We start from the raw sequence: 24,749 nt of genomic DNA on the forward strand, positions 1-24,749 counted from the left end.
CTGAACCTACCACGGGCATAATAAAGAGGGTGCATTGAGAGGTGCCCTGTAATTGGCTGGCCTCTGGCACTTGGTGGGTGGGTAGGAACAAGACACCTTAAATCACTTTGTGTTTAAAAAGAATTTATAAAAAGTCTCTCTGGAAAAAAACACGTGGAAAAAGCTCCTGAAAAAGAGCCTGTTTGTTTGACTTTTTGAGATTTTATGCCAAACTCTTTCATTTCACCCAAACCACAGCAAGTCCAATCTATAAAACAACATTCCCAAAATGGCAACAACAGAGAGCCGCAACCTCTCCCCTACTTGGAAGTGTCCCACAGAGGCAGCTCCAGCAGGGTGGAGATGGGAGTGAGAAGAGTGATTTGGGAGAGGATTGGCTAGTTTTATGAACATGTGCAGGAGGTAGAGTTCTGTGTTTCTTTCTCTCTCTCTGCAACCACAGTTCATTGCCATCTCTTGCCTGAGAAATACAAAGCAAGGCTGCAACAACTCTGCAGCGTTACAGCTGGGTGGAGCCCGTTCCCATAGCTCTGCACTGAGCCGTGCTGAGTACTGAAGCATTTGGCTCAGGACAAAAAAGGATGAGGAGAGAATCCGTTTCTTCATGCCTGTTCTTCCAGATCAGTGACAGGTCTGCCTGGCAGCAGCCTTGGAGGACCTTTCAGTAACCAAAATAGTTTCTATCTTCCTGAACCTTTATACAAGCACAAACTCCTTAATTTGCTGCTGAATCAAACTTTCCTTCCCTGCTGAAGATGCTCTCTGCTCTTGCTGAAACATTTCCATACAAACTGGATCTCTCCTTGCTTCTGTTTCTAGTGGCCAGGAATGGTTATTATTAGTTCCCTCTTGGAGCAGCTCTTCACATCCTTCAATTTGCTGTCAGTTAGAGCTTTGAAGGTCCCTCCGTGGCAGAGCAGCACACCCAGAGCAGACGCTAGGACTTTGGATAGTTAGCCAAATTTCACAACCACTGTTTTATCTCTCCAAGCTTGTTTTAAAAAGTTCCCACCCTGCTAGCTTTACCAAGTGCTGAATCACTTCTTTGGGTGGCCAGATTCTAGTTGTGGGGGAAGAAACCACTGGCAGAAGAGCAGAGCAAACATTAATGGAGATACTTAAATCTTCCTCCTCCCCACTGCCCCTGAAAAGTTGCTGGTGATGTTTACAAGGCAGCATTTAACAATCTTTGTCAAAACAGTGGGACTTGAGTAGCGGGGTAGAAGGTGGCCAAGTCAGTATTGTAAGGCCATTGTTTAGTAGAAAATGGTATTGCTTGCAGATCTTTGGCTCTGGAGAAGAGGAGACCATTGGCAGAAGAATCTAGTTAAGGCATATGTCTTCTGGTTGCTGTTTGAGTTCTGCCATGACCTGCATTTCTGGCTTGACTTTTGCTTTGAATTGCTTTGGGTATTCATTACTCCGTGCTTCCTATTTTGTCTACACCTGTGTAGCTAATCCTTTTCCTTGAACTTAACCAATAGCTAGAGATAATCCTAGTTTGAAAGTGACTGGAGAAACATAACAGTTTACATATAATGCATATTTCATCCTGGTTGATTTACACATGAACTGTCACATTGTCCTTCATTAAATACACCACTATAAGATGATAACAATCTCTTTAAATATTACACAGGGTTAAATAACTTTTTTTTATTTCCTTTCTCCTTTTGGCAAATGTTCCATTGTTTGGATATTTTTTTTCTCGTGGACAGCAATGCTGGGTATGGGACAGCCCTGAGTGCCACCTGCTGGAGACCTGCTTCCTCCCCTCCCCACAGTGGGCCAAATCTGGAGGCGATGCAAATGGTGATGTGCATAAGTGCTCTGAAGCCATGAACGGCAGGCTAAAGCAGGAAAGCCAAGAGAATTAGAAAGGAATTTAAGCTCGTACCCTATGATGCCTTCACCATATCGGGGTCATTTGCTTACAATTCTTGATGGAAGTACCACCACGTTCACATTTCCTGCGCTGGTCCCCTCGTTCTGTTTCTAAGGGACGCGTTTTTGCTACAGAGACTTACCAGGACAAAGTCAGGAAGAGATCAAAGTCTTAGTGAGCAAAAGTCAAAGCAGCTTCTTTCTAAGCCAGTGCCAGCATGGGTTAGAAAGAAAGAAGCTGGTCCTCAAACAGGAGCTGCTGCTGAGGCAATATCCCCTGGTCAGCAGACAGAAGGCTGTAAAGAGTCAGGACTCTCAAAGGTGAATAGCCTTTGGCAGCCTCTTGCAGTTTCCCTTAGTGCAATATGAGAAGTTTGAGGGCAAGTTGGATTTATGGAGCTTATTTGTGCTGTGTTCCAGCAGCCAGGATGAGGAAAGTAATGGCAGAATTGTGTGGGGAATAAGGCTTACCACTGCCTGACGTGTTGGCTCCTGAACTTTCTTATAAGATCAGCCATTGTAAATGTGTATATTAAGAGAAGAGGTTGATTTAGCATACAAGGTTTATACCTGTAAAATCAGGATTTGAATAACTTCATTATTTACCCCCATGTATCTCTTCATTCACAGGAACCTGCATTCAGAGCGGAGGTTACCTGAAGGTATGTCATGTTATCCATGATCCTGCAGGCATTAGGCGATAGTTTGCATGAATGTTCTGCCCAGGGTTTCATCTGCCCAACTCAATTTCTATTTGCAATGCAAATGAAACCGGCAGCTGAACTCTTCCTTGCCCTTTTATCTCCCTGCAGTTTTTTACCAGCTACAGTCACTTTCCAGTCCTTTGGAGTTGTCCTGTCTCAGTCATGTGATTCAGTGTCTGGTCTACACCTTTTGCTGTCTTGCATGAATAGGAGTGCTACTTCCAGGTCTCCCAGCTCAGTCCCTGAGTTTTTGGTCACATCTTACAAGCCGCCTTTTTTGTTGTTGTGTGACAGGGGCCTTAGAAATCATTACTAGCTCAGCCAAAAATGGTTGCATGTACCTACGTAAGTTTCCTTCAGAATGTGGTCAGTATGGGAAAGGTGTCTGAAATTTGCACTGGCACAATAAATGTTGGAGTGGCTTCTATCACCTTTACGGGTGAGCAAGTATCTGAGAAACTCTCTATACAAGCAGAGAAAAGGAAGAAGCAAAGTAGAAAAGCAGGTTGCTCCTGACCCCCTTTTCTAGCTGCTGTCCCAGAGTAGATCTGCAACTCTTTATCTCTAGCAAACAGTGCCTGACTCAAGGACAACTTTATGGAACTAGTTTAAGCACAAAGCTGTCAGTTGTTAGGACAGAGCATGGCAAGGCATCTCAACCAGGCCCACCCAGTCAACCTCCTGCTCCCTCAGCAGTTACCCAGACTGTGTTTCTTTAATGCTAATCCCTGAATCATTGTAGGATTTAAATGTGTCACAGCAAATCAATTTTAATACCCTTCTAGCACCAAGTTGCAGAGCAAGATCTGATGAAGAGAGCATGAGCCAAGATGGAAGAATGCCCTTTAACTGAGTTCTGACTCCCACCTACGAAAGAGGAGTATTAATGCCAACTTCTTCCCTAGGACCTTTGCTTTGTTCAGCTTTGGGATGCAGCAAAGAGCTCTGTGTGTGGTGTGTGCAGTACAGAGAAAGAACAAGGAACTGCAGTGGCAGATGTCACTGCAAGATGTCAGGCCTTATCTAGATGAACCACCCTCATGTGCTGTTTGTGCAGGTTTGTTAGATACGCTATGGTCCTGAATATGGGCCATGCCTCAGATTGGTTCAGGTTTGAAACAGACCCACGTATAGACAACATTTCCATTTCTCTAGCAGCACCAAGAGACTCCTGAAGCTTTGTGAAAGCCTTGCTGCTCTGATTACATCACATCTGACATGACCTACAAACACCAAAGGAACGGGGAGCTCCCATGCTGCTGCTTACGCTAAGCCCTTCCAAATATAGTTCCAGTCTCATTGAAATTCCCAGTATTTATAATTTGATCTGGCAGGCATGCAGGGCTGTGCATCAGAGGGGCTTAATGAAACAAGAGTGGTGCTGGGATTGAGGCTATCTGGATAGAGCTGAAAGGCATGTTGAGGCCATGGAAATGTGCTGCTTTCCTGTTGGTAAGAGGGAACTATTTGTGGGTGAACCTCTGTAAGCCCATGTGATCAGGGAATCCACAGAAAATCTCTCTGCAAATGCAAAAGCCAGCTAAGCCTTGCATTGCCTCAGTGATATGCAAATGAGCACCCTAAATATCCTGCTTTGCTTTCTAATGCCTTTAGCCAGCATAAACACAACAGGCTTTTTATAATCTGTAATCAAGTTCTCCAGCCCAGGCTCAAGCACATAGGCTTGTTTCAAGAAGCCGAGACAGCTGCTGGATATGCATCCACCCCTACTGCTGGCCCCATCCAGCTACAACCAGTGTTTTTCCAAAAGAACTGGTGTGCTAATGTCTGTCAGGAGCAGTGCAAGCCCTTAGCACACATAGGTCTGCTAAGAATCTTCTCGTTCTAAACATACTTGCTGCATAAGTGATTTGGAAGAGGAAAGCCAAGCCGAACAGGCTGCAGGCTTCACGCACTTCTATTCTAGGCCTAATCCACTAGCTATATTGATCTTGCCCTTTCTGCCAGCCTAGGGAGGTTGTATTACACTGTTAATCCCATCCTGCCCAGGTCACAGTCCCAACAGGCTCTGAAAAGCTTCACCTGCTGGTGTCACAGGAGTGGACTCATCAATGGCAGCACTACTCTTACCCTGCTTGGCAGGGAGCAGCCTGTTTCTCTGAACCCTTTTCCATCTCTCCCTGGACTGTACATTCCTTCCCTCCTTCATTTCATCTCACGTTCCCATGTGGAGCAGCCTTTGCTGTCAGCATGTAGAGATCCTTGTCGTGTCACTAACACAGAAGACTCTTACAGTGCCCTTCGTTTTGTGAGGCTTGAATGCCATTGCTTCGCCTGATTTGACTGGTGGGGCCCAGGAGGTCAGACTGCTCAATACTGAAATAACTTAAGAGTTAGTGTGAGCCCTTATTGCTGAGCTTTGGGGAACAAAAGGGTGTAACTGCTGCATGAATTAATATTTCTTAGGGAAAAAAATTATGAGGAAAGGTAGAGCACATTTTAACAGAGCAGCCTAGGTTTCAGACATCAGTGGTGGGTAACCCTACACCAAGCCTCTCTTCCCATCGTTTAGAGTAGGCATTGCCAGGGTCTGTTAACAACTATCCAGGAAAGGAAAGACCCGTTGTCCCATGTTTGCTCTAGCCCTGTCCTCCCCAGTAAGCACTGAAAAGCAAGCAGGTGGCCGGGGCAGATGCTGACTACAAGAGCAAGGGGATCCATATCTGCTCTTTTCCTCTGCTGTTGCCGTAGTGCAGCACCATACTAATTCTTTTATCTGAAACTACCTGCCAACGGATTGGACTTGCTGAGCAGCCCAGAGGATCTCTGCAGAGAAAAGGGGGGAAGAGTGGTTCCCCTGCTCATGGCACATCACAAGTTTGCTTCCAGGTTTGCTACGTGGAAACAAGGAATGTCTTCAGTGGGAGTAAAAGAACTGTCAGGGCACTCCTGTGTGTAACTGCGAGACACTTGTTGCTGTAGAGCATCCTTTGCAATAGCGATCTGTAATGGCAGCTAAACAGTAACTGCTCTGTCATTTGTCCGGGTGGACCGTGAGCAAGCCCGGGGTTCGGGCTCGCAGTCGGGAAGTGGCCCAGGCCATGCTGGTCACACAGCTGCCTGCAGTCCCGCACATCCAAGGGACCTGCTGCAGGGAGCTTGGCAGAGCCATCGGTCCTTCCAGATGGCATTGCACAGCTGCTGCTCTGCAGGGACGGGCACGGTGACCTGGCGAGGGTTGGATGGCTGAGGCTGTAGTAGGGCGGGAGTAGGGCCGTGGTACTGACGGAGTTAATACAGGAGAGCCTTCAATGCTGAGGGGTGCCCAAAGTGATCCTAACCTGGGCAGCCAGGGCAGCACTGCCCGCAGGGAAGGGGCTGCGGGTCCGGCCCCCTCTGCAGCTGGCGGACACCGCCACCTCCTGGCAGGCCCGGAGCGAATGGCCAGGAGGTTCAGGAGAGCTTTCCTTCCCGTTCCTGGCACAGCACAGACTCGTGTCAGCCTTTGGATGGATGGAAGTGCCAGTTCCCTTGAGGCCTCTACCCCTGCCCATTGCTGCCCACAGCAGGAGAAAATAACTCCTTTGAATGCTCTGTCCACCCTGCTGGGGAGTTATGTCCCAGGATCAAAACAGAAAGAGGACTGGAAGGGGGAGCACAGTCCTGGAGCCCTCTGTGATACTAAAATAAAGAGTTAATGGTTTTGCCTTTGAGAATGGAACAGGCCATTGAAAAGCTGGAACAAATTGTATATCCTTCTCTTGAAGGAGAGAGACGAAAAATTAATTGAAAGATCCTGGAGATGTGCTGGAGGGAGTCCATCAGGGCCGCTGTGTCCTGGCATTGCAGGCTTTGGCTGGAATAAAAGCAAGATCTTTCTTCACAGTGAAATGAGTTAGCATCACTGGGAAGAGGCAAGGGACACAGATCACTTGAGAGAGGATTTGTGGAGGATCGTCCCACACAAGCTGTTTGCTCCTGAGTTCAATGTGTCACAGACCTCTGGCTGGGGAAGGAATGGTGCTGGTGGGGTGTCTTATGTACCATGCTCTACCTTGGAGATCTGGGGGAGCTTCTTCCCTTGTGTCTCCAGGAAATTCATTCACCGTAAGAGCAACAAGTTTTGCTTTCCTATCTCATGCTTGGTAGAGGCTAGACTGAAGGATTTACCAAATGTCCCTAGTAGGGAAGTTAGCAGCAGGTTGACTGTTCAGTTCCTTGTGGGATGAGGTTCCCAAGCATTAGCAGATCTGCACAGAAGGCTCCTAGCGGAGGCATCATCATTTCTCTCACTGAAACCCACCTCATGTAGTTATTCCTTTAGGAAAAAAATGTTTGCTTCTGCCCCTGTCCTGGAGAATTTTTTCTCTTAGGACACAAGTCCTGCCTACCTTTTAGGGCCAAGAGGTGTTTGAGCATCACCAGTTTGCTTTGTGCCCAGGACATAACAACTTAAGCAGCATTAGACATGAGCACCGGCTTCACACACTAAAATGGTCCATGAGGCAGCTCTGTAGCAATTCAGCATTGTTCTTTGTCTCCTTTGTATAATTTCACTGTTTAAGGGTACACTGAAGAAAATCTTGTTGCAAATCTAATTGCGTATGTGACCACCTGTGTAAACTGTGACTTTGGCCTCTTCTGTCGAACTTTAATACAATGTCTGAAGTGTGGAGCATAATCACAGCAGCTTCCAAGCCCTAAGAAATCCCAAAGCAGCTCCCTTGAGAGCTACAGGCTCTTAATGGGACCATCAGTAGCTCTGAACTCATTAGTGAAGACAATTTAGCCATGGTAAAAAAAATAGCAATTAACTTTTGAGTTCAAGGGGCTCCTTAAACAGAAAAAAAAATCCACACCAGGAGAGACTTTATATGTTACCTTCATCTGCTTCATCACAAACATCTAAGCAATGAATTCTGGAACACTGTTAAAGTGTAACTGCTGCCCGAGTTAATATTTGATACAGCCATTCCTGAATCTTGTGAATATTTTTTCTGTAGCTAAGAATTGGAGTAGAAAGAGGCAATTTCATTTTTGTAGCTGAATCAGAGACTGCTGTTTTAAATTTCCATTATATGATACAGTGCCAGCATTAAGAGAGTCATCTGTGCTTTTCCCTTTGAGTCTAACTACATAGGAATAATTTAAATTATAAGCAAAAAAAATCCCAAACCCTCTGGTATTTGGAGCTAGCTTTGCTTTCCACACACCACATAGAGAACAAGAACCAGTACAGTCATACACAGGCACTGGGCACAAAAGAGATCCTGGTAGAAGCATGAGCAGAAGTTGCTCCCCTTTTGCACAAAAAGGAGCCCCATGGCCAGCAAGACAGGGGAGCCTGCAAAGACCTGCTGTGCCTGGAGAGATAGGTACCTTACATGAATACTGTGGTTTTGAAATATTTATCCTCTTTCTCTGTCTAGGGTGCCATGTGCTCGTGCTTGAATCAGTAAATCTCTTCAGGAAGTACATCTCCATCCTGGATGTACCCTTTTCCTGCCTCCTGCCCAGAGATGTGCTCTTCGTACTCACAGAGGAGGAGACTGAACGAGCCAGGGTGAGATGTGCGGTACCAGCTTAACCTGTTTGAATAGCTTGTCGTCATTGTGAAGACTTGAGTCAGAAGTGTCATATCCACAGAGAACTTGATAAATAATTATATACATGGATTATAAATGTCACTGATGAATGATGTTTGAGGATTTTTAAAACATAAACGGATGAGGCAGGTTGCTTCATGTGCTGTGTGGCCAGCAAAACAGAGCTGAGCGTACCTGCAGCTCAAAGATCTTCAGTAGACACACACTGTGTCCTGGATGTACGATGTATTTCAGAGGAGACTGGATCTAACATAATATTCTGAACATGTGAGTGGCCTGTCAAAAAATGGCTTGACTGCATGCCAGGAACAGTGCCCTAGCTCTAACTGAAGATGGAGACAGCTTGTGAACCTGCAGTCCAAAGCTCTCTACAAGTTCCCTTCTCTACTGTGGGGGTTTTTTTAACTGTTTTGCTGAATGATATCTCATATTTAGTCCAAAGTTCCCTATATCAGAATCTGATTTGATCTCCTTCCGTAACATGAAAACATTTACCCAGCAAACAGTCTTGTTAATCCACAAATGACAGAACTTTCCTGCTTTTGAGGCTGCTAAATGATAAGAGTTTCGTATAGAAACTGTTCTGATAAAGGTGGTATTATTCCTTTGTATTTTTTGTCTCTGAAATCTGACCTTTTTAAGCTGGTGCTCTATAAATAGATTGTTTCAGTCGGCAATATATGATGGGAAGCAGCATGCAAAGTGTTCTCAGATGCACACCTATCAGGTTTCTGCTTCCCTAGCATGTGAACACCCAGGCGTGAGATCACGTAAGGAGGAGGAGTTACATGTGACAAAGAAACTGTCACAGCACCAACCTGCAGCTGATAACGTCCTTTCTAGCAGGACCCCTCTGAACACTAGGCAGCACACCACCAGCGACACAGGGGCAGACAGGCCTTTCCCTGCCCTTTGGCCCCATAAAGCAGGCAGCCTTCAACCTCCCCCTGCTTCTTCCCTGCTCACTGAAAACAGGCTGTCATACAAACTGGCAGTGAACCTCACAGGAGGTCTAGGAAACTGCCCCCAAATTAGGTGTGGAAGGTTCTTGTAATGCTTTTTCAACTATTTTTCCTTCTAGAGAGCCATGCAGTGTCATCGCAGCCAGCTCCTCTGGTTTCGCCGCATCTATATGCTTTTCTCACGTTATATGATGGTCAATTCACTCCGCCTTCTGTAAAAGGGACATTGCTCACAACTTCAGGAGTAGAAGAATGAGTGAAAAAATGGCAATGCCTGGCCAGGACTAAAGAAAATTCACCCATTACATGCTCAAGAGGACAGAATTCTCTTTGTGTAGCACTCATTCAGACTACAAAAAACAGGCTGTATGAACTTCCTTCTGAATATCTTGTTTCCTGATATATTGAGATGAACAGGGTTTAACAGCTACTCTATTTTCTCACTGTAGAAGCTTAAATAGGGTAAGAAATTACCTAATTAGGAGTTAAATGCAGGAATATTCTGCACTGGAGAAGACAATGGCACAAACTATTTTTCCCCAAGAGGATATAGCTGTGAGGACTGCTTGCCAGCTATCTCTTGCTGCTTTTGTAAAATCAAAGATCATGCTGTCTCCACAGATAAAACCAGAACCACAAGACCTGTCTTAGTCAGAACTTTGAAAAGCCAAAGCTTACGAATAAAACATCAGAAATCATACAAATTTCTCTGATTGCACTGATCTTTGCTGCTACTACTGCTTCTTTCATATACATGTCGCAAGCTCCAGCTTCACAGTGTCCCTCATGAAACATGAGCATTTCTTTTTGCTTCAGAACATGGGGCTCAAGATCAGCTCACAAGAGTAAAAACAGGATGCAAGAGACCCAGGCTGTAACCAGGTCTTTTATAGAACACATGTGGAGATAAAAATGGTAAGAGATGTTGCAAAAGCTGTTCCGCCTATGTAAAAAAAAAGTGCAAGAGTTAAAGATCCTCTCCCTTTATATTAAAAGGTAAGTGAGGCAGCTTTCAGTGGTTTCATTTCTTAGCCTATACAGAGATTTTACTAGTGATTTGGGTTTCTCTGGGGTCATGGTGGAGCAAAGTCAGCAATACTCAACATTTCTGTAGGCCTTTGCACTCATTCATGTGGGCTGACATCTACAGGAGGCACCTTTCCTGGACCTACACAGTGATTGCATAGTCAAGATCAGAGCCCAAATTGCCAGATCTCGATCTGTTGCCCTAAGCACATTCTTGTCCTCAAGACAACAAATGAACTCCTGGTTGTACTGAAGTACGTCCCCCTTGCTGTAAGAGTACAACGGTGTTGAACTCTGCTCCCTGGCCATGAGTCAGTGCCTAAGCATATGCCTACTCAGCCTTAAGACTGTGAGTAGGTCCAGGCTTAGGCAAAACAGTACTTAATCACATCAATAACTTCAGTGGCCCCTCTCCTGCATGCAGCAAAGCACCTGTGTAAATACTTTACTGAACCTGAGCCTACACTTCACTGAACTTGAGCCTATGCTTTACTGAACTTGAGCCTGCTAAGCTCTTTCAAATCCCATTTGGCTTTAAATCCATGGTCAATTAATTGAAGTCAATGGAGAAAAAACTGTAAATTAGTATTGTGTCCTATGCAAAAGATTATCTTATATATAGCACATTTTTATAAGCCAGAGTTGAAACACAGGGAATATTCATACAAGCAAAGATTAGTTGGGGGGGGGGGGGGGGGGGGGATGGCGGCGGGGTGTGTTGGTACTTGAGCTCAGCTAAGGACAAAGTATCAGAACAGCAGTCCTGGGGTAGTTTATGGAACAGAGGTAGTTTGAAAACTGAAAGTCACAAATTAATGACAGGCAGCATAGAAAGATTTATTTAAGAAACAGAGAACAGAGAACAGTAATGTAGAGATTGATTTTGCCAATCGTCATCCAGGGAGGCCCAGACTACTGCTCCATGTTCAGCTGCTGGAGGGATGTGTCAGGGTTTTGACATGTCTTTGATGGTCTTATGTTCCTTCACTGCCTTCTCCCATTCCTTGCCATTGATATCCTCTGTGATAATGCTCTGCACAGTGCCATCATCCAGACAATGGGGAGCTATTCCTGAAGAAAGACAGAATACATAGAAACCTGCTTGTCAGAGATAAAGTGTGGGAGATGCCTGCACCACTGTGGATGGAGCATCTCGAGGAACAGTAAATGCTTAGCCCAGCTATGGCTGTAAGGCTGAGAAGCCTAGATGAGAAAGCAGTCATGGGCAGAAACCCACATGTCATAGGGTAAGACTGTTCGTTATGGAGGAGCTGCAGGTTCAAACTGCAGTTCCACATGTTTAGCACTTTAGGGACAAACTCTTAAGATACATGCTGCTCACTGCTGTCATGTTAGCATCCAATGGAGTCTTTATCCAAGGTTTGCTTGGTGGTTAACTTTGGTTACCACAGCTTACTCTTTCTACCTACCATAACCATCTGGATTAGAACGAGGAGTATAAAAGCTCTGTACACCACAGGTCTTGCAGAATGTGTGCTGGGCACAATGTGTGTTGAAGGTGTATGTTGTCAAATTATCAGCACCCTAAGCAAATGAAAAGCAATGTAAGTTTTCCACATTAATATATGTATTAGTTACTTTCTATGGGCCTGTAGCTAAATAATGTAAAATTTTAAATACCACCTTCATGTCTTTACTTGAGATAGTTCTGCATTCATGCTCCTTTTCTGAACCGCTGTGCTTTGTATATACATGTGTCCATAACAGTCAAGCATGACAACTGCAAGAGCTCTAATATCAGGCTCAGCAAGTAAGATGCCCTAACACACCCACACCAGACGGCATAAAATTCAGCCATTTCCCCCAAGCAGCCATAGACAAACAGGATAGAAAACTGGCTGCCACTTGCATGTTTGAGGATAACACTGGATTATATGGCTCGTGTTCATGGCCATGCTCTTACTGCATTCTTACTCTACCTTCAGCAGCTTGAAACGTGACGCTGGGACAATGAAGTGTCGGTTCTGTTTCTTTGTGCAAATGCTGCAACTGTAAAAGAAAAAGACCTTTCTAGAAACAGCAGACAAGTTGTAGTACAGCAATCAGATCTAGCATGGACTTCTTGACAACAGAAATTCCACTGACAGCTAAAATGGCTCCTGGTTAGCATCACAGAGGTAAGTGGCAGAATTGGACTCATGGCATCAGTCATGTTTGGGTAAGCACACCCATAGAACAGACTGACCCTACACAGGTACACCAATAAGGTATTCTCCCACACCAAACACACCATGACATTCTTTCTTCATATATTCAACAGACTAACAGGACAAACTTTAGCCCTGAGAAATCCATTTAATCTTTCAGACCAGACTTTGTCAATTTTGCCAGCTTAACTACCTTGCAAACAAGAAAGTAAAAGCAAACTAGTTGCAGGCAAAGGGGGATCACTAATGACATCAGACTATGTTGTAGTCTGAAGTACATGTGGTCAGAGAAGACCAAAAAAGGATTGGTGTGCTTTGAGCACACTGCACTTGGAGGAAAAATAAAGCAGATGGCTGAGCACCTGTATTCACTGGATCTCTCCTGACATTTACTGCGTGAGCATGGATGTGAGACCTGAACTCCTGCCTGGAGAATCGGTACCTGAATCACCAGCACTGATCACATACTGGATTAGAACATAATTAGGACTATGCCCTATGGAACAGCTCAGAGGATGTTCTGCAGTTACGTCATCTTCTTTACCTCTAAGGTATGGATTGGAAAAGCGTACGAGCTTATATTCATCTATAAGAATAGGGAACAAAGAACTCCACTCACTTGCAGTTAAAAACATGCAGATCTGCTGAAGCCCAGACCTCAAAGCGGACGGCTCCACAGTGACAGCCTCCTGTGTGTTTGACCAAACCTCTGTATTCACTGGAGAGAGAAACAAGAGAGGTTTTGTGATCATATTTCTTCTTTTTTTTTCTTTTTTTTTTGGGCCAAGATAACATAAGGCCGTAAACTACATTATTCAGTTATGCTTTGAGCAATTGCAGAACCCCAGAAAACGTATCCGCTCAGATGTATTTTAATAAAAAGTGCCAGAATGAGGTAGAGAATGGCTTTTGTCCTCTGCAGCAATTGCTTCTATGGTTTAATTAAAATGGTGAGAAGGAAGAAATGAAGAGCAACAGTTAAGTACATTCCGCATGCAATACAAAACATACGCTCCCTGCCACAGTCTGGGTCCAAATGCTGACCCAGGCATTAGCCGTGCACAACCCTACAGAAAACAAGTGGTATTATCACAAGACGACCCTCTTGGAACTGGGAACTGAATTTTCCCACAATTTTCCAACAACTGCTCCAGCACTACTAATACTCCTCCATTTAAAAGTTGGGAAAAGCTGAGAGAAGTGGATTCTACATATTATTCGAAATGCATTTTATTTTGTATTGTAACTGCAGAGGAACTTCAGGATTGAGGGATTTCTGAGCTTGTGCCTCTCCCTCTCCCCCAGGCCGCCTCCACAGCAACTGGGCAGCATCACCCCACGAGGTCAACCGCAAAATGCAAAGGAAAAACCTTTTTTGTTTTCACTCCCCCAGACAGTTACGGATCGCAGCCCAGCGGTGCGGTGCTGTGCTGTGCTCAGGAGGGAGCCCGGGGACTGGGTGGAGATTGCGGAGCCTCGCCTCGCCGATCCCGCACGGCGGCCCCAAGGGCGTTTTTGAGGGGCAAGCCCTAGAACATGAGAAGCTTTAGCATGAAAAGCCGCTGTCTCGGTGGTGCGTGCGCCCCCCACCCCAGGCCCTGCAGCTCTCCTGCAGCCCGTGGCGCCTGCTGTGCTGACGCTGCCGGGGGGACGAGGATACCGGGGAAGGAGCCGCCGGGCCGGGCGGCCCAGCCGGGCAGCTGCAGGCAGTGCCGTCCCAGCCCCGTACTCACTAGGCGTCCAGCAGCAGCCGCGCCGCCTCCTCGCAGCTCAGCCGGTGCCGCTCCTGGAAGGCGGCCCAGCGCCCGCTCTGCGCCCCCAGATCGAAGGCGCCGGGGCCGGGGGACTGTGCCTGCGCCCCCGGGCCGCCGGGGGGTCTGCCCGCCGCCTTCCCTCGCCCCCGGCGGCTCCCGCCCGTGGGGGAGCTGGCGGCCGCGCTGCCCCGCCGGGGCCGCCGTGCGCTGCCCGCCGTGGCTCGCCCCATGCGCCGCCGAGCGCTGGTGCGCCGCGCCCGCCAGGGGGCGCCGTAGTGCCGCGGCACCACGCAGCGCCAGCGCGGGGGGGGGGCGCCAGGGCCGTGTCGGCGGCGGGGCCGCGGCTGCTGGCCGGGATGGGGGCGGCGGCGGGGCGGTGGGCAGCGGGAGCGGGCAGGAACGGGGAATCACGGGAGAATCCCGCCCCACGCTGCTAGCCGCCTTACCCCGAGAGAAGCAGGCTCGCCTCTCCCCTGTAAAATCGCTTGTAACGGCAGAAATGCCAGGTACCCACAAGCACGAGCATGGGGGTTTCCTTTAATTATAAACATACGATGCCTCACGTGCTCAAGGATGTCGAGGTGCTTTGCAGAACTGAGGTGCTGTTAAAAGTATGTCGTGTCGCATCTCTGCCGTGCACCCACGCTCGTTTAGAAACAAGGCAGCAGCACTGCAGCGTGTCAGGATGCACCTGCAGCAGCGTATTTGGCCCTTCTGAGGCTTGAAATCCTTACAACAGCCTCACAGAGAAACGGCTTCCAACGCCATTCCCACCAGACAACTGCTCACAAATCCCATCACCAGAGTCTTAAAAAGGAAAACAAGATAGGGCATACATTTAGAAAAAAAACAAACACCAAAAAAAACCCCACCCTTAGTAAAATGTAAAAGCACTCCTCTAGCAGTAAATATCTTAGACATGGTTATTCTTGAACATCTGAAAGACAGTGCTGTTTCTCAAGTAAAACTATTCAATGCAGGGGAGAAGTACAAAACTTGTACATGTCCAAGTCACATTTGGCAGGGGGGAGAGTCATGCCAGGGATGAATCGTTGTGCTCAGTATTGCAGGACTGGAAATATATTTTGTTTGATTTATAATGGAGAATGTGTATTTTCAATAGGACTTAATGTCTTGCTCTTTTCAAAAAGGGGAACAGGGGAAGATGGAAACAAGTGAGCTGACAGTGTTGTGGGGGAAAAGAGGCTCCAAAGGTACATGTCTCAGCCAGCAATATGGCAAAGCAACTGGACAATGGTGAATGGAACAGCTCTTACATTCTCTGGTCTGGAAAACAGCTTTAAAAACATGCGACTACAGTGTGTAGGCTGCTTCCTGAGATGGCACATACCGGGACTCGCATAACAATCCCGTGGCTCAGCACCTCTCTTCTCTGATGATAGCAAAGGGCACCGACTTGCAATTTCCTGTTATTCCTCCTACGAACCTCTGTACTGGTTACTCATCCTAATAGAACCATTTAAATACATTGTATGTGACCCATGCCAGCATGTTCATCTGTAGCTCCTGATCTGAGCCACTCCCAGACCTTTAGTCACACTAGATTTCATGTTAGTCACTTTATATTTTGGGAGAAAAAGTCGCTGAGGTGAAACTGGAGACGACAAACTGAAACTGAGCCTGTGCAGTTTGCAGCATGGATTCATTTGCCTTTGGTGTGGGGTATGGCAGGTTTCAGCTTACACGGTTTGCCCTTTTCTAAAAGCAGTTCACTGCCCTGAACTGAAAGCCACAACATCTTTGAGGAGCTTGTTAGTGATCAGTTCACACAAAGGACCTCCTCTCTGCCAGACAGGAGACACTAGCACTTGTACACTCTCAAAAAGCACTTCCAGTCAAAAAACAAGAGAGTGTGCAGTCCATGTAGTATCTGCGAATCTATCTCTCTCTGTGCCCCTCCAAATTAGTTCAGCATATTTTAAATGTGGAAAGTTTTTTGAGAAGCTAAATTCTGTTCTCTGTGACGTTTCAGAATAAAGATCTGGAAGACAAAAATGGAAGAACAAAATGCAGTTTTGTTTTCAGAAGGCTATAGTAAATAAATTCTTACTCCTATTTCATTAGTTTCATATCTTATTACAGAGGACTCTTAAAGCTCAAAACTGGGTCTCACATAAATAATCAAGTCAAGAGCTTCATAGTGGATCTCTGGCTGATGATGAATTTCACTGGTATTCTGATTTTCAAGCCCTAAATGTCAGTGGTTGTGTACTGTGTTGTCAGCGGGCACAGGGCATTTCCCAGTGCCCAAAGAGTTAACAGCTTTCACTGGTACATTACTTCCAGATCTGATGCAATGTTTGCAGAACTTTAGTAGAAGCCAGTAGCTTGATGAAGAATGCTTTTGCTCCTAAGCTTCTGAGACAAAATGGAGAAGGAAGAATTATTCAGAAAGACGAAGGGATGGACAAGAGGAAAAGTCCAGTAAATCACTCACTGTTCTCTTTAGGTGTCTTGTGATATTTGAAGTTCAATAGCTGGCGTGTTTTAATGTTAAAGTACAAAGATATTTTTCTGTGCCATCTCAGCTCTGCTTGTGTAACAATGACTCAGCTCTGCAGACCTGGCTTGCAGCCTGCATTGAGATTCTGTCTGTAAGGGCATTTTCATCACAAAAGCAGCATTGAAAGCAGCTACACTTTTGTGGGTTAAAGGGAATTAGGAACTGTAGATGCTTTTCATCTAAGAAGCAGGGGACTAGGAGGAGTGTATAGCCAACACCACACTTAAAAGAACAGAGGTAATTAAAACTACTGGCTTGAGCAGGGGAGAAAAATGTCAGTGCTTGGATCTTAGTCTTTCTGTTGTGGAGGGGGAAGCGTTTGGGACATTCTCCTCACCACCAAGAGATCCGAGATGGATCTGAAAACAAAATACAGGAGCTATCACCTCTGTGCCAATGGATGGCCTTGACAGTATTTGGTTTTGTTTGCTGTTGGAGAGATTCTATTGAAACGTAATAATAATGAATAACAACAGTTTAGGACTTCTTTCTTCTATCTTTCTATTTTTCAGGGTGCTTCTTTGCTATCCTGCTGAAAAACCTCACCCCAGAAACCACATACTAAATCGGTTCAGACGCAGCAGCAGCGAGAACGTGAACAAAGAGAGCTCCTTCACTGCAGTGCAGCTTGGATCAGATCCAAAAGACTCACAGGCAGGAGGCAGACTGAAAAGATGCAGACAAGTAATTTTTAGAATAGACCTAGCTGTTAATTGTTGCTTTCACTGGCATAACACGCAGGCACAAACCTGTGATTTTAGGCTGATGGCGTCTTTACAAAATGCCCCTTAGAAGTCTTACATCAGAAGCATAGTGAATTGACACATGTTCCTCTGGGTCGTTTAGACCTACAAAGACATGCCCAAGCCTGTTTATCATGGCAGCCCAGGTCTTAAAGCTGTATCCCATGTACTCTGCGAAGTCAAAATATGCTTTAAACAAACAGCGAGGCAAAGGAGTATTGATTATTTTCTTCTTTTTACTACAAATCTGGATACCTATTTGTTTTTCTTATGCTTTCAGCTCCTGAAGTTGGTAGCTTATTAAAAACTTTGTTTATTTAAGGTATTTTTAGCATAAGGCTTAAAAAACAAAACCCAGATAGTTGTCTTATTTTGGTAATCTCATAATATGACAGTCTATCTCACAGTACTTTGAACTGTGACTATTTTTGTAACCCTTGAGCTTGGCAGTACAGGGACAAGCAGTAATATGCCACAGCTCTGTTTGTCTTGTGGCTGGAACTTCAGCAGGGACTGGGCCTTGGTGCAATGTCACGGGTTTGGGGAGAAAGTATTTATCTCCACAACCGTGTATAGGTAAATATAATTATCCTGTGGCATATACAGAGAGTCCTGAGGTAGTTATGAGTAATATTATGAGATAGGAATATACATTGTTTTTTCCCTCTGGCAAGTAGCCCTACTTTTATCTGAACAAAGGTACCATACTGAACTTGGTACACATACTCAAATCGCCTGATTGGCTGGCTGTCCCAAGTTAAACCCTTGTAACTAAAGATAAACAGATTGCTCCATTTGACATTGCTCATGTAGAAATGATACACTGTTGCTAGGACTTAACATACCTAAAAACAGACCCAGCTTGTGTTCTAGAATGTACAGATTTGTTAGAAACATTTCTTGGACACCGGATTCTTCTTTTCTGAAAGTAGGTTGCTTTGTACTACTGCCCAATGACCTACTTCTGAAACCACTTGGAAAGAAGTATGTATTCCCAACTGCAGGCCCCATGCCCTGGCAAAGGCTGGAACCACCTGTGCAGTCAGGCCAGTCACAAGATACAGATTTGTTTTTTCAGCTTTGCATTTATTTATATACAGTTCACAGTCAGCTGCTTGATGATCCCTATTCACCAAGAGCTACTCTAGGAACAGTTGCCACTGTATGTATGTTAAATACATCTGCTTTGTACAACCAAAACAGTTCCTGCACCATTTAAGAATAAACAGATCTCCTTTCGCTGTATCAAATTCAGGTAGTGAAATATTTTCTACAGAAATTCTGAAGTAAAGCTGAAATTCAGTAAAAGGAAGTCATAAGGCCATCACCTCCAGCTTGGAAGATTGTTCTGTACCATGTAATGTTTGAAAATGCAGCAGAATCTGGCCTGCAATATATAAACACTGCATTCTGACTTTAAAAAGAAGTACCTTTCACCTTGATAATCATTATAATTGAAGTAGTATACAAAATCTGTGCAGGTATGAAATACGTAACATTTGGGGCATGAGTTCACCACAGGGAAAAAAGCCAAGGGCCAGGAAAAGAGGTATTTAAGAAGCTATGTGTATTCAGCCCACCCTGGGACAGGAGAAGTGGGTTCTGTACTGGCATGTAGATGGCTATTGCAGATTAGTACTTAGGAGAATTAAATTAATCCAATCAGTGAAGGCTTCAGAATGCTAATGGTGGCCTGTGTGGAGTACCCTGCCCGAAGGCTACAGAAATTAGTTTAATTCTGCTAGGCTCTGGAGTTGTGTGCACAAAGCCTAACTCTTGTTTATCTCTTTTGACAGAGGGATAACTGAGGAAAATAATGAGGCTTTTTTGCATGGAACTGATGTATTTAATCCATAATTATTTTTAAAATGGAGTCTGCATTCGATGTCAGCATGCTGCTGTCTGCACTTGCTTTGGATAACATCATTTCCCTGAAGAATGAATTTTTCAGGAGCCATTATTAACAAGGTGTTTAAAGAACTACCCATTGTAGACCCATCAGGTGGAGACTTTATTCTGATCTCTTGATTTGAACATCTTAACAGAAACTGAACAACAATAGTGAAAGCAGATTAGTCATGGGATTTAGCCATACCTTAAAATAAAACGAGGGCTCCTGTGTTTTCTGGTTTACACGGAAAGGAGGAGAAAAAAAAACCAACAACAACAGAAATTTCTCCCATCTAGAGGGACATTAAAAAACAAAGACATGCACATTAAAATCCTTAACACAAGCCTGATGTCCTCAAACACAGGCCAATCTTTAGATTAGCCTGTGGTTAATCTCCAGCTTAACAGATGTGGCTTTTTACATTTCTAAATATTACTTACTCGTGGCCTTCCTCTCAGGACTCCATGATATTGTTTGGCTGGGGGACACTGTTCCTGGAGCAGTGCCTGGGACATACAGGCTTGGAGCAAACATTTAGGCACCCTTGCACCATGCAAACAAAATGAACCTATTGGAAACACTGACAGCATAAAGAAAACAAATGTGCTAGTGCCTAAATCTGCCTTTTTCCTAAATTTATATAGCTGAAGAGTATTTCCAAGGTTGGTTATTGCCATGGAGCTGTCTCTGAACTCTGCAGTTACCATTTTCCCCTTCTACATCATGAATAATTGCCATTGGGATGATTTATTTCCTTTTTTACTGTAAACCAGGAGGCACTGGCAGACACAAGCCCTGTTAGGAGAAAGGAAAGCACAAGGGATGTGGTGGTGGGCTTTTTTATTGGTTTTGGGTTTTTTTTTTTTTTTTTTTTAAGGGGGAAATGGAGTAGCTCTGTGCCCAATCGTGCCTTTTACCTGTGTGCTTATGCTTTGTGAGTGGGGGATTTAACAGCAAGTTCATCTTCAGGGAAGCCAGGAGCTAGCTGCAGATAAAACACTGCCATGTAAAAACCTGTTTGGATTTTGTGTGCTCCAGATATAGTATGATGTAAAATGAGTTAAAAGCCACTCCGAAAGGTATGATGAAGCATAATTAATACGAAGCATGTTTCCTCATCAGTTCACAGATGGCAGTTGCTCCATAACCTGATCAAAGCTTCCTGTTCTGAAGGCAAGTAAACAACCATTTGAATTTCAGATGTCAGCATTTCATTACAGGGCCTGTTTTGCAACCTCACGTTAAAGAATTTGTCAGCTGGCTGAAATGGGTTCAAAGGGCTGCAGGAAATGGGCTGCGTGATGAGGGGCAAGCTCACTGGCAGCAAGCATGACGCACCACGAGTCACTGACACTTGCCACATTTCTAAGTAACATCTTTTTAGTTTTGCTAAGGTCACTTCAGCTCTTCCCGGCTTTTTCTCACAGCGACAGGCCTGGCCTTACAGATTGTTCCAGGCTCTGCCATGAATCACCTCACACCACCCAGGGGAGGGGGTCAGGCAGATGCGCTGCGATCTCAGTGGTTCATCAGAACACATGCACCAAGTGCTACCTCTCGTTCTCCGGGGTACTGTGCCCCCAGCCCAGGCCAGGCTCTCCCCTAAGCGTTGTGTGGGGCCGCAAAAGGGGCTAAAAGAGACCGCCGCCATGCCCGCGGGCACCGCTCCCCCACCGCGCAGGGCAGTGCGGCAGCCCCAGCCCGCATGCGCGCACACCCCTCCCCGCCAAAATCTGCCTCCGCAAGGCGGCTCCCCCCTAGCAACAGGGCTGACCTCACCGCGCACCAATCAGCTCTGAGTAGCACCCGAATCTTCCAGAGCTTTCCTTACAGCCGCCCCCCCGCCCTTCTCTGGCTTGCCCCCGGACCAACCAATCAACACCCACTCTTTGGCTGCTGTGCCAATCTCTGCCGAGCTTGCTGTTCTTTCTGGTAACCGCTTCACCGCGCCTCCAGATTCATCCGCGCACTCAGAAAGTTCCAGATTTTTAAGGGTCCGAGGCCCCGCACTAGGAGTCCAGGGTCCGTTTGCCCCCTCCAGAAAGATTTCAGGAGAAGAAAGGCGAGTATTTTGCAAAACAGTGGTCTTTTACTTGGGACTACTTTAGGAGGCGGATGGATACGTCAGCTTACGAGGGCGGAGTCTGGCTCTGACAGGAACCGTATAAATAAGGGTGGTGCTGCGTCACAGCGCATATCCGTGCTGCGACGGGACAAAGTAGAGAGTGCTGAGAGGTATCGTTGAGGGCCGGCGACGTGAGACGTGAGTCGGGAGATGGGATTGTTTCGGGGTTTCGAAGGGGGAGGAACGAGAGTGTTGGTGTGGCTAGGGAGGCATAAAACGGGTGCTTGTGGGGCAGTGATTTTTTTTTGGGGGGGGGGCGGGCGGGGGGGGGGGGGAAGAAGGGTTGTGCGGAGTCTCGTCGTGCTCTGAAGTGTGTCGTTGAGTGAGGAGGGGGGTAGAAGACAAATAAAATCGTTATTTTATGGGAAGTAGGAAGAGAGTCTAAGGTTAAGATGGCGGAGGCCGCACCGCCTTGCCCGGAAGCGGGCTGCTGAGTCACTGCCGGGGGAGCGGCGCCGCGCAGCTGCCTGCCGGGCGGTCCCTGTGCCGCAGGGTTACGGGGGGGGGGGGGGGGGGGGCGGGGGCTGGGCCGGCTTTGGGAGCCACTGGCGAGAGGTAATGCGAGCACTCCGCTAGAGTAATACAGCATGCCGAACCTGAAAAGATATTTATTAGTCGAAATTCGGGGAATATTTATAGAAAATGTTCATAAATACAAAACAGTAACTGGTGTTACAGTGTGAAATGGCAGTTGTTTCTTACAAGTAGTTAAAGACTGCATCTTATTAAGTAGTTAAAGCTGAAATTTCTGTACGTTTTGCAGTTCAACATGCAGATCTTTGTGAAGACCCTGACTGGCAAGACCATCACCCTTGAGGTCGAGCCCAGTGACACCATTGAGAATGTGAAGGCCAAGATCCAGGACAAGGAAGGCATCCCCCCCGACCAGCAGCGGCTGATCTTTGCTGGCAAGCAGCTGGAAGATGGGCGCACCCTGTCAGACTACAACATCCAGAAGGAATCCACCCTCCATCTTGTGCTGCGTCTGAGAGGTGGCATGCAGATCTTTGTGAAGACCCTGACTGGCAAGACCATCACCCTTGAGGTCGAGCCCAGTGACACCATTGAGAATGTGAAGGCCAAGATCCAGGACAAGGAAGGCATTCCCCCCGACCAGCAGCGGCTGATCTTCGCTGGCAAGCAGCTGGAAGATGGGCGCACCCTGTCAGACTACAATATCCAGAAGGAATCCACCCTCCATCTTGTGCTGCGTCTGAGAGGTGGCATGCAGATCTTTGTGAAGACCCTGACTGGCAAGACCATCACCCTTGAGGTCGAGCCCAGTGACACAATTGAGAACGTGAAGGCCAAGATCCAGGACAAGGAAGGCATCCCCCCCGACCAGCAGCGGCTGATCTTCGCTGGCAAGCAGCTGGAAGATGGGCGCACCCTGTCAGACTACAACATCCAGAAAGAATCCACTCTCCATCTTGTCCTTCGTCTGAGGGGTGGCATGCAGATCTTTGTGAAGACCCTGACTGGCAAGACCATCACCCTTGAGGTCGAGCCCAGTGACACCATTGAGAATGTGAAGGCCAAGATCCAGGACAAGGAAGGCATCCCCCCCGACCAGCAGCGGCTGATCTTCGCTGGCAAGCAGCTGGAAGATGGGCGCACCCTGTCAGACTACAATATCCAGAAGGAATCCACCCTCCATCTTGTGCTGCGTCTGAGAGGTGGCATGCAGATCTTTGTGAAGACCCTGACTGGCAAGACCATCACCCTTGAGGTCGAGCCCAGTGACACCATTGAGAATGTGAAGGCCAAGATCCAGGACAAGGAAGGCATTCCCCCCGACCAGCAGCGGCTGATCTTCGCTGGCAAGCAGCTGGAAGATGGGCGCACCCTGTCAGACTACAACATCCAGAAGGAATCCACCCTCCATCTTGTGCTCCGCCTGAGGGGTGGCTGTTAAGTTAATGGTGCATCTTGCTTGACAAGATTGCCGTAGCACTTGTGTTTGCACTGTAGTTATTACATGTCTTAAGTTAAATGAGCAAGGTTAATGCAAGCTGAAGTAACTGCTGAACAACTGTCTGAAATGCTAATAAAGTTTTCTGTTGCACATTACAACTTGTAGTCTTGTCTCGGTTCAAGGTAGTAAAAATCAGTGTATTAAATTACTTGCTTTCTTTGGCTTTTTTCCATGGCAGTTTAAGTCTCTTCACATGTATAATGAGGATCTTGTGGATGAAACAGATCTGGATTAAAGTCTTAATTCAAGCACTACTGCCATGTTGTTTCTTGTTCCTAGAGTTGTAATGCTTGCTTCCAGGAAGGTATGTTCTGTTACAGGTCCTGGAAAGCTACAAACCAAGTACAGGAGCCCAAGTGTCAGTACAGCAGGGTGGGGGTTGTTGCAGTGGTGTGTTAATTTTAGTCTAGTCCTGAACCAAGGGTGACAGTCTGACAGTGCTGTGAAGCTACCAGTCATGGTAAGCTGGGGTGGGTGGTAAGCAAACATGAACGGTGGGTTTTGGTACAAAAACTTGCCCACCCCAGTAACAGGCTATTCAAAGTAAAAGAAGCTACTTGTTTTAGAATGATGTGGAAGCTGTGAGCTGGGGAAGTTTCAATCACAGAATTGAGGCAGGTGAAAACTGCCTTTAGTGAATGGCAGTATGTGAGGGGTTTTAACTTCTGGTTTAAGTAAATTTTATGTGATTCTTTAATGCTGAAAGCGTGGGACTTGTCACTGAATATTTTTTTTTTTTATGGGGTGGGGTAAGGAAAGTCATACAGATGGGCTTAGGATGGTTTAGTTCAACTGAGTGGTGGGGTCTTGTGGGTGTAATTGTGCCCCTTCACAGAAACTTGTCTGGGTTGTAAGGATTGTGGCTGTCAATCTTCATGTGTTGAATTTTGACAGCTGCTTAACTTTAAACAGGAGTCTTGGCACCTGTATGCTGTGTGTACTGTGCTGGTGCACTTCACTTTTCACTGGTAGCCATGTGTTTTGCACCATCTGGGTAGATACTGGCAACTGTAGCATTGCAATCTAAGTTTGTTCCTCTTGGCATTTCAGCTTTCAATGTAACATAACCTATCTGGGGTAAGAATGCACTTGCATTGGCAGTGCATTCTTAGCCCAGCTTCAATTGTGGCCAAAAAGTTATGCTACTCTTTTTATAGAAAACTGCACATTGAAACAAAGTTCAATGTGGTTTTGATGGTTGTAACCGATAGCTTTCTTTTTGGGGTGGTTTTTTGTTTGCTTTTTTAGCTGCAGGGCTTGCTTCCCTGTTTAAAGAGATGGTTTCCTTGTATTGAGTTTTTCTGCAATTGCTGCTTTGGCTTTTTCACTCTATCTTTTTTGCAGTTTAGCCGCTTAGCCAGGTCTTGCTTTTTTTCCAGTTTAGCCACCTGGGCAGCTTGCCCAGAGAGATGGAGACTCCTTTCTT

General features: G+C 46.1%; 3 protein-coding genes across 3 annotated transcripts in view; 2 read left to right on the top strand and 1 right to left on the bottom strand.

Annotated features, from left to right (window-relative positions):
• PIGL (phosphatidylinositol glycan anchor biosynthesis class L) overlaps nt 1–9,817 on the top strand; it is a 62,115-nt gene extending 52,298 nt beyond the window's left edge. The window contains exons 5-7 of the mRNA XM_040617202.1: nt 2,515–2,546; nt 7,979–8,112; nt 9,237–9,817. Coding sequence (XP_040473136.1) covers nt 2,515–2,546; nt 7,979–8,112; nt 9,237–9,335 — 265 coding nt within the window. The 3' untranslated portion in view covers nt 9,336–9,817. The remainder of the gene's footprint in view (nt 1–2,514; nt 2,547–7,978; nt 8,113–9,236) is intronic.
• Nucleotides 9,818–10,960: 1,143 nt separating this feature from the next.
• Nucleotides 10,961–14,334, bottom strand: CENPV (centromere protein V). Its single transcript, XM_040617637.1, has 5 exons — nt 14,045–14,334; nt 12,931–13,029; nt 12,084–12,153; nt 11,574–11,688; nt 10,961–11,214 (listed from the first exon to the last, which is right to left on the bottom strand). The coding sequence occupies exons 1-5, from the start codon at nt 14,293–14,295 to the stop codon at nt 11,090–11,092; spliced, it is 660 nt and encodes a 219-aa protein (XP_040473571.1). The 5' UTR covers nt 14,296–14,334; the 3' UTR covers nt 10,961–11,089.
• Nucleotides 14,335–21,355: 7,021 nt separating this feature from the next.
• UBB (ubiquitin B) lies at nt 21,356–23,418 on the top strand. Its single transcript, XM_040617579.1, has 2 exons — nt 21,356–21,486; nt 22,112–23,418. Exon 2 carries the CDS (start codon nt 22,118–22,120, stop codon nt 23,261–23,263), a length of 1,146 nt encoding a protein of 381 aa, XP_040473513.1. The 5' UTR covers nt 21,356–21,486; nt 22,112–22,117; the 3' UTR covers nt 23,264–23,418.
• The last annotated feature ends 1,331 nt before the right edge of the window (nt 23,419–24,749 follow it).

The sequence above is a fragment of the Falco naumanni genome, chromosome 1 (assembly GCF_017639655.2).
Source record: "Falco naumanni isolate bFalNau1 chromosome 1, bFalNau1.pat, whole genome shotgun sequence".
NCBI classification, from domain to species: Eukaryota; Metazoa; Chordata; class Aves; order Falconiformes; family Falconidae; genus Falco; species Falco naumanni.

What these genes read in the sequence shown, in the direction of transcription:
- CENPV (XM_040617637.1), bottom strand. Translation starts at nt 14,295, where the DNA reads ATGGGGCGAGCCACGGCGGGCAGCGCACGGCGGCCCCGGCGGGGCAGC. An exon ending in CTGCATGTTTTTAACTGCAA is followed by an intron (nt 12,154 to 12,930) that starts GTGAGTGGAGTT and finishes TTTCTTTTACAG; the next exon opens with TTGCAGCATTTGCACAAAGA. An exon ending in CACGTTTCAAGCTGCTGAAG is followed by an intron (nt 11,689 to 12,083) that starts GTAGAGTAAGAA and finishes TCATTTGCTTAG; the next exon opens with GGTGCTGATAATTTGACAAC.
- UBB (XM_040617579.1), top strand. Translation starts at nt 22,118, where the DNA reads ATGCAGATCTTTGTGAAGACCCTGACTGGCAAGACCATCACCCTTGAG.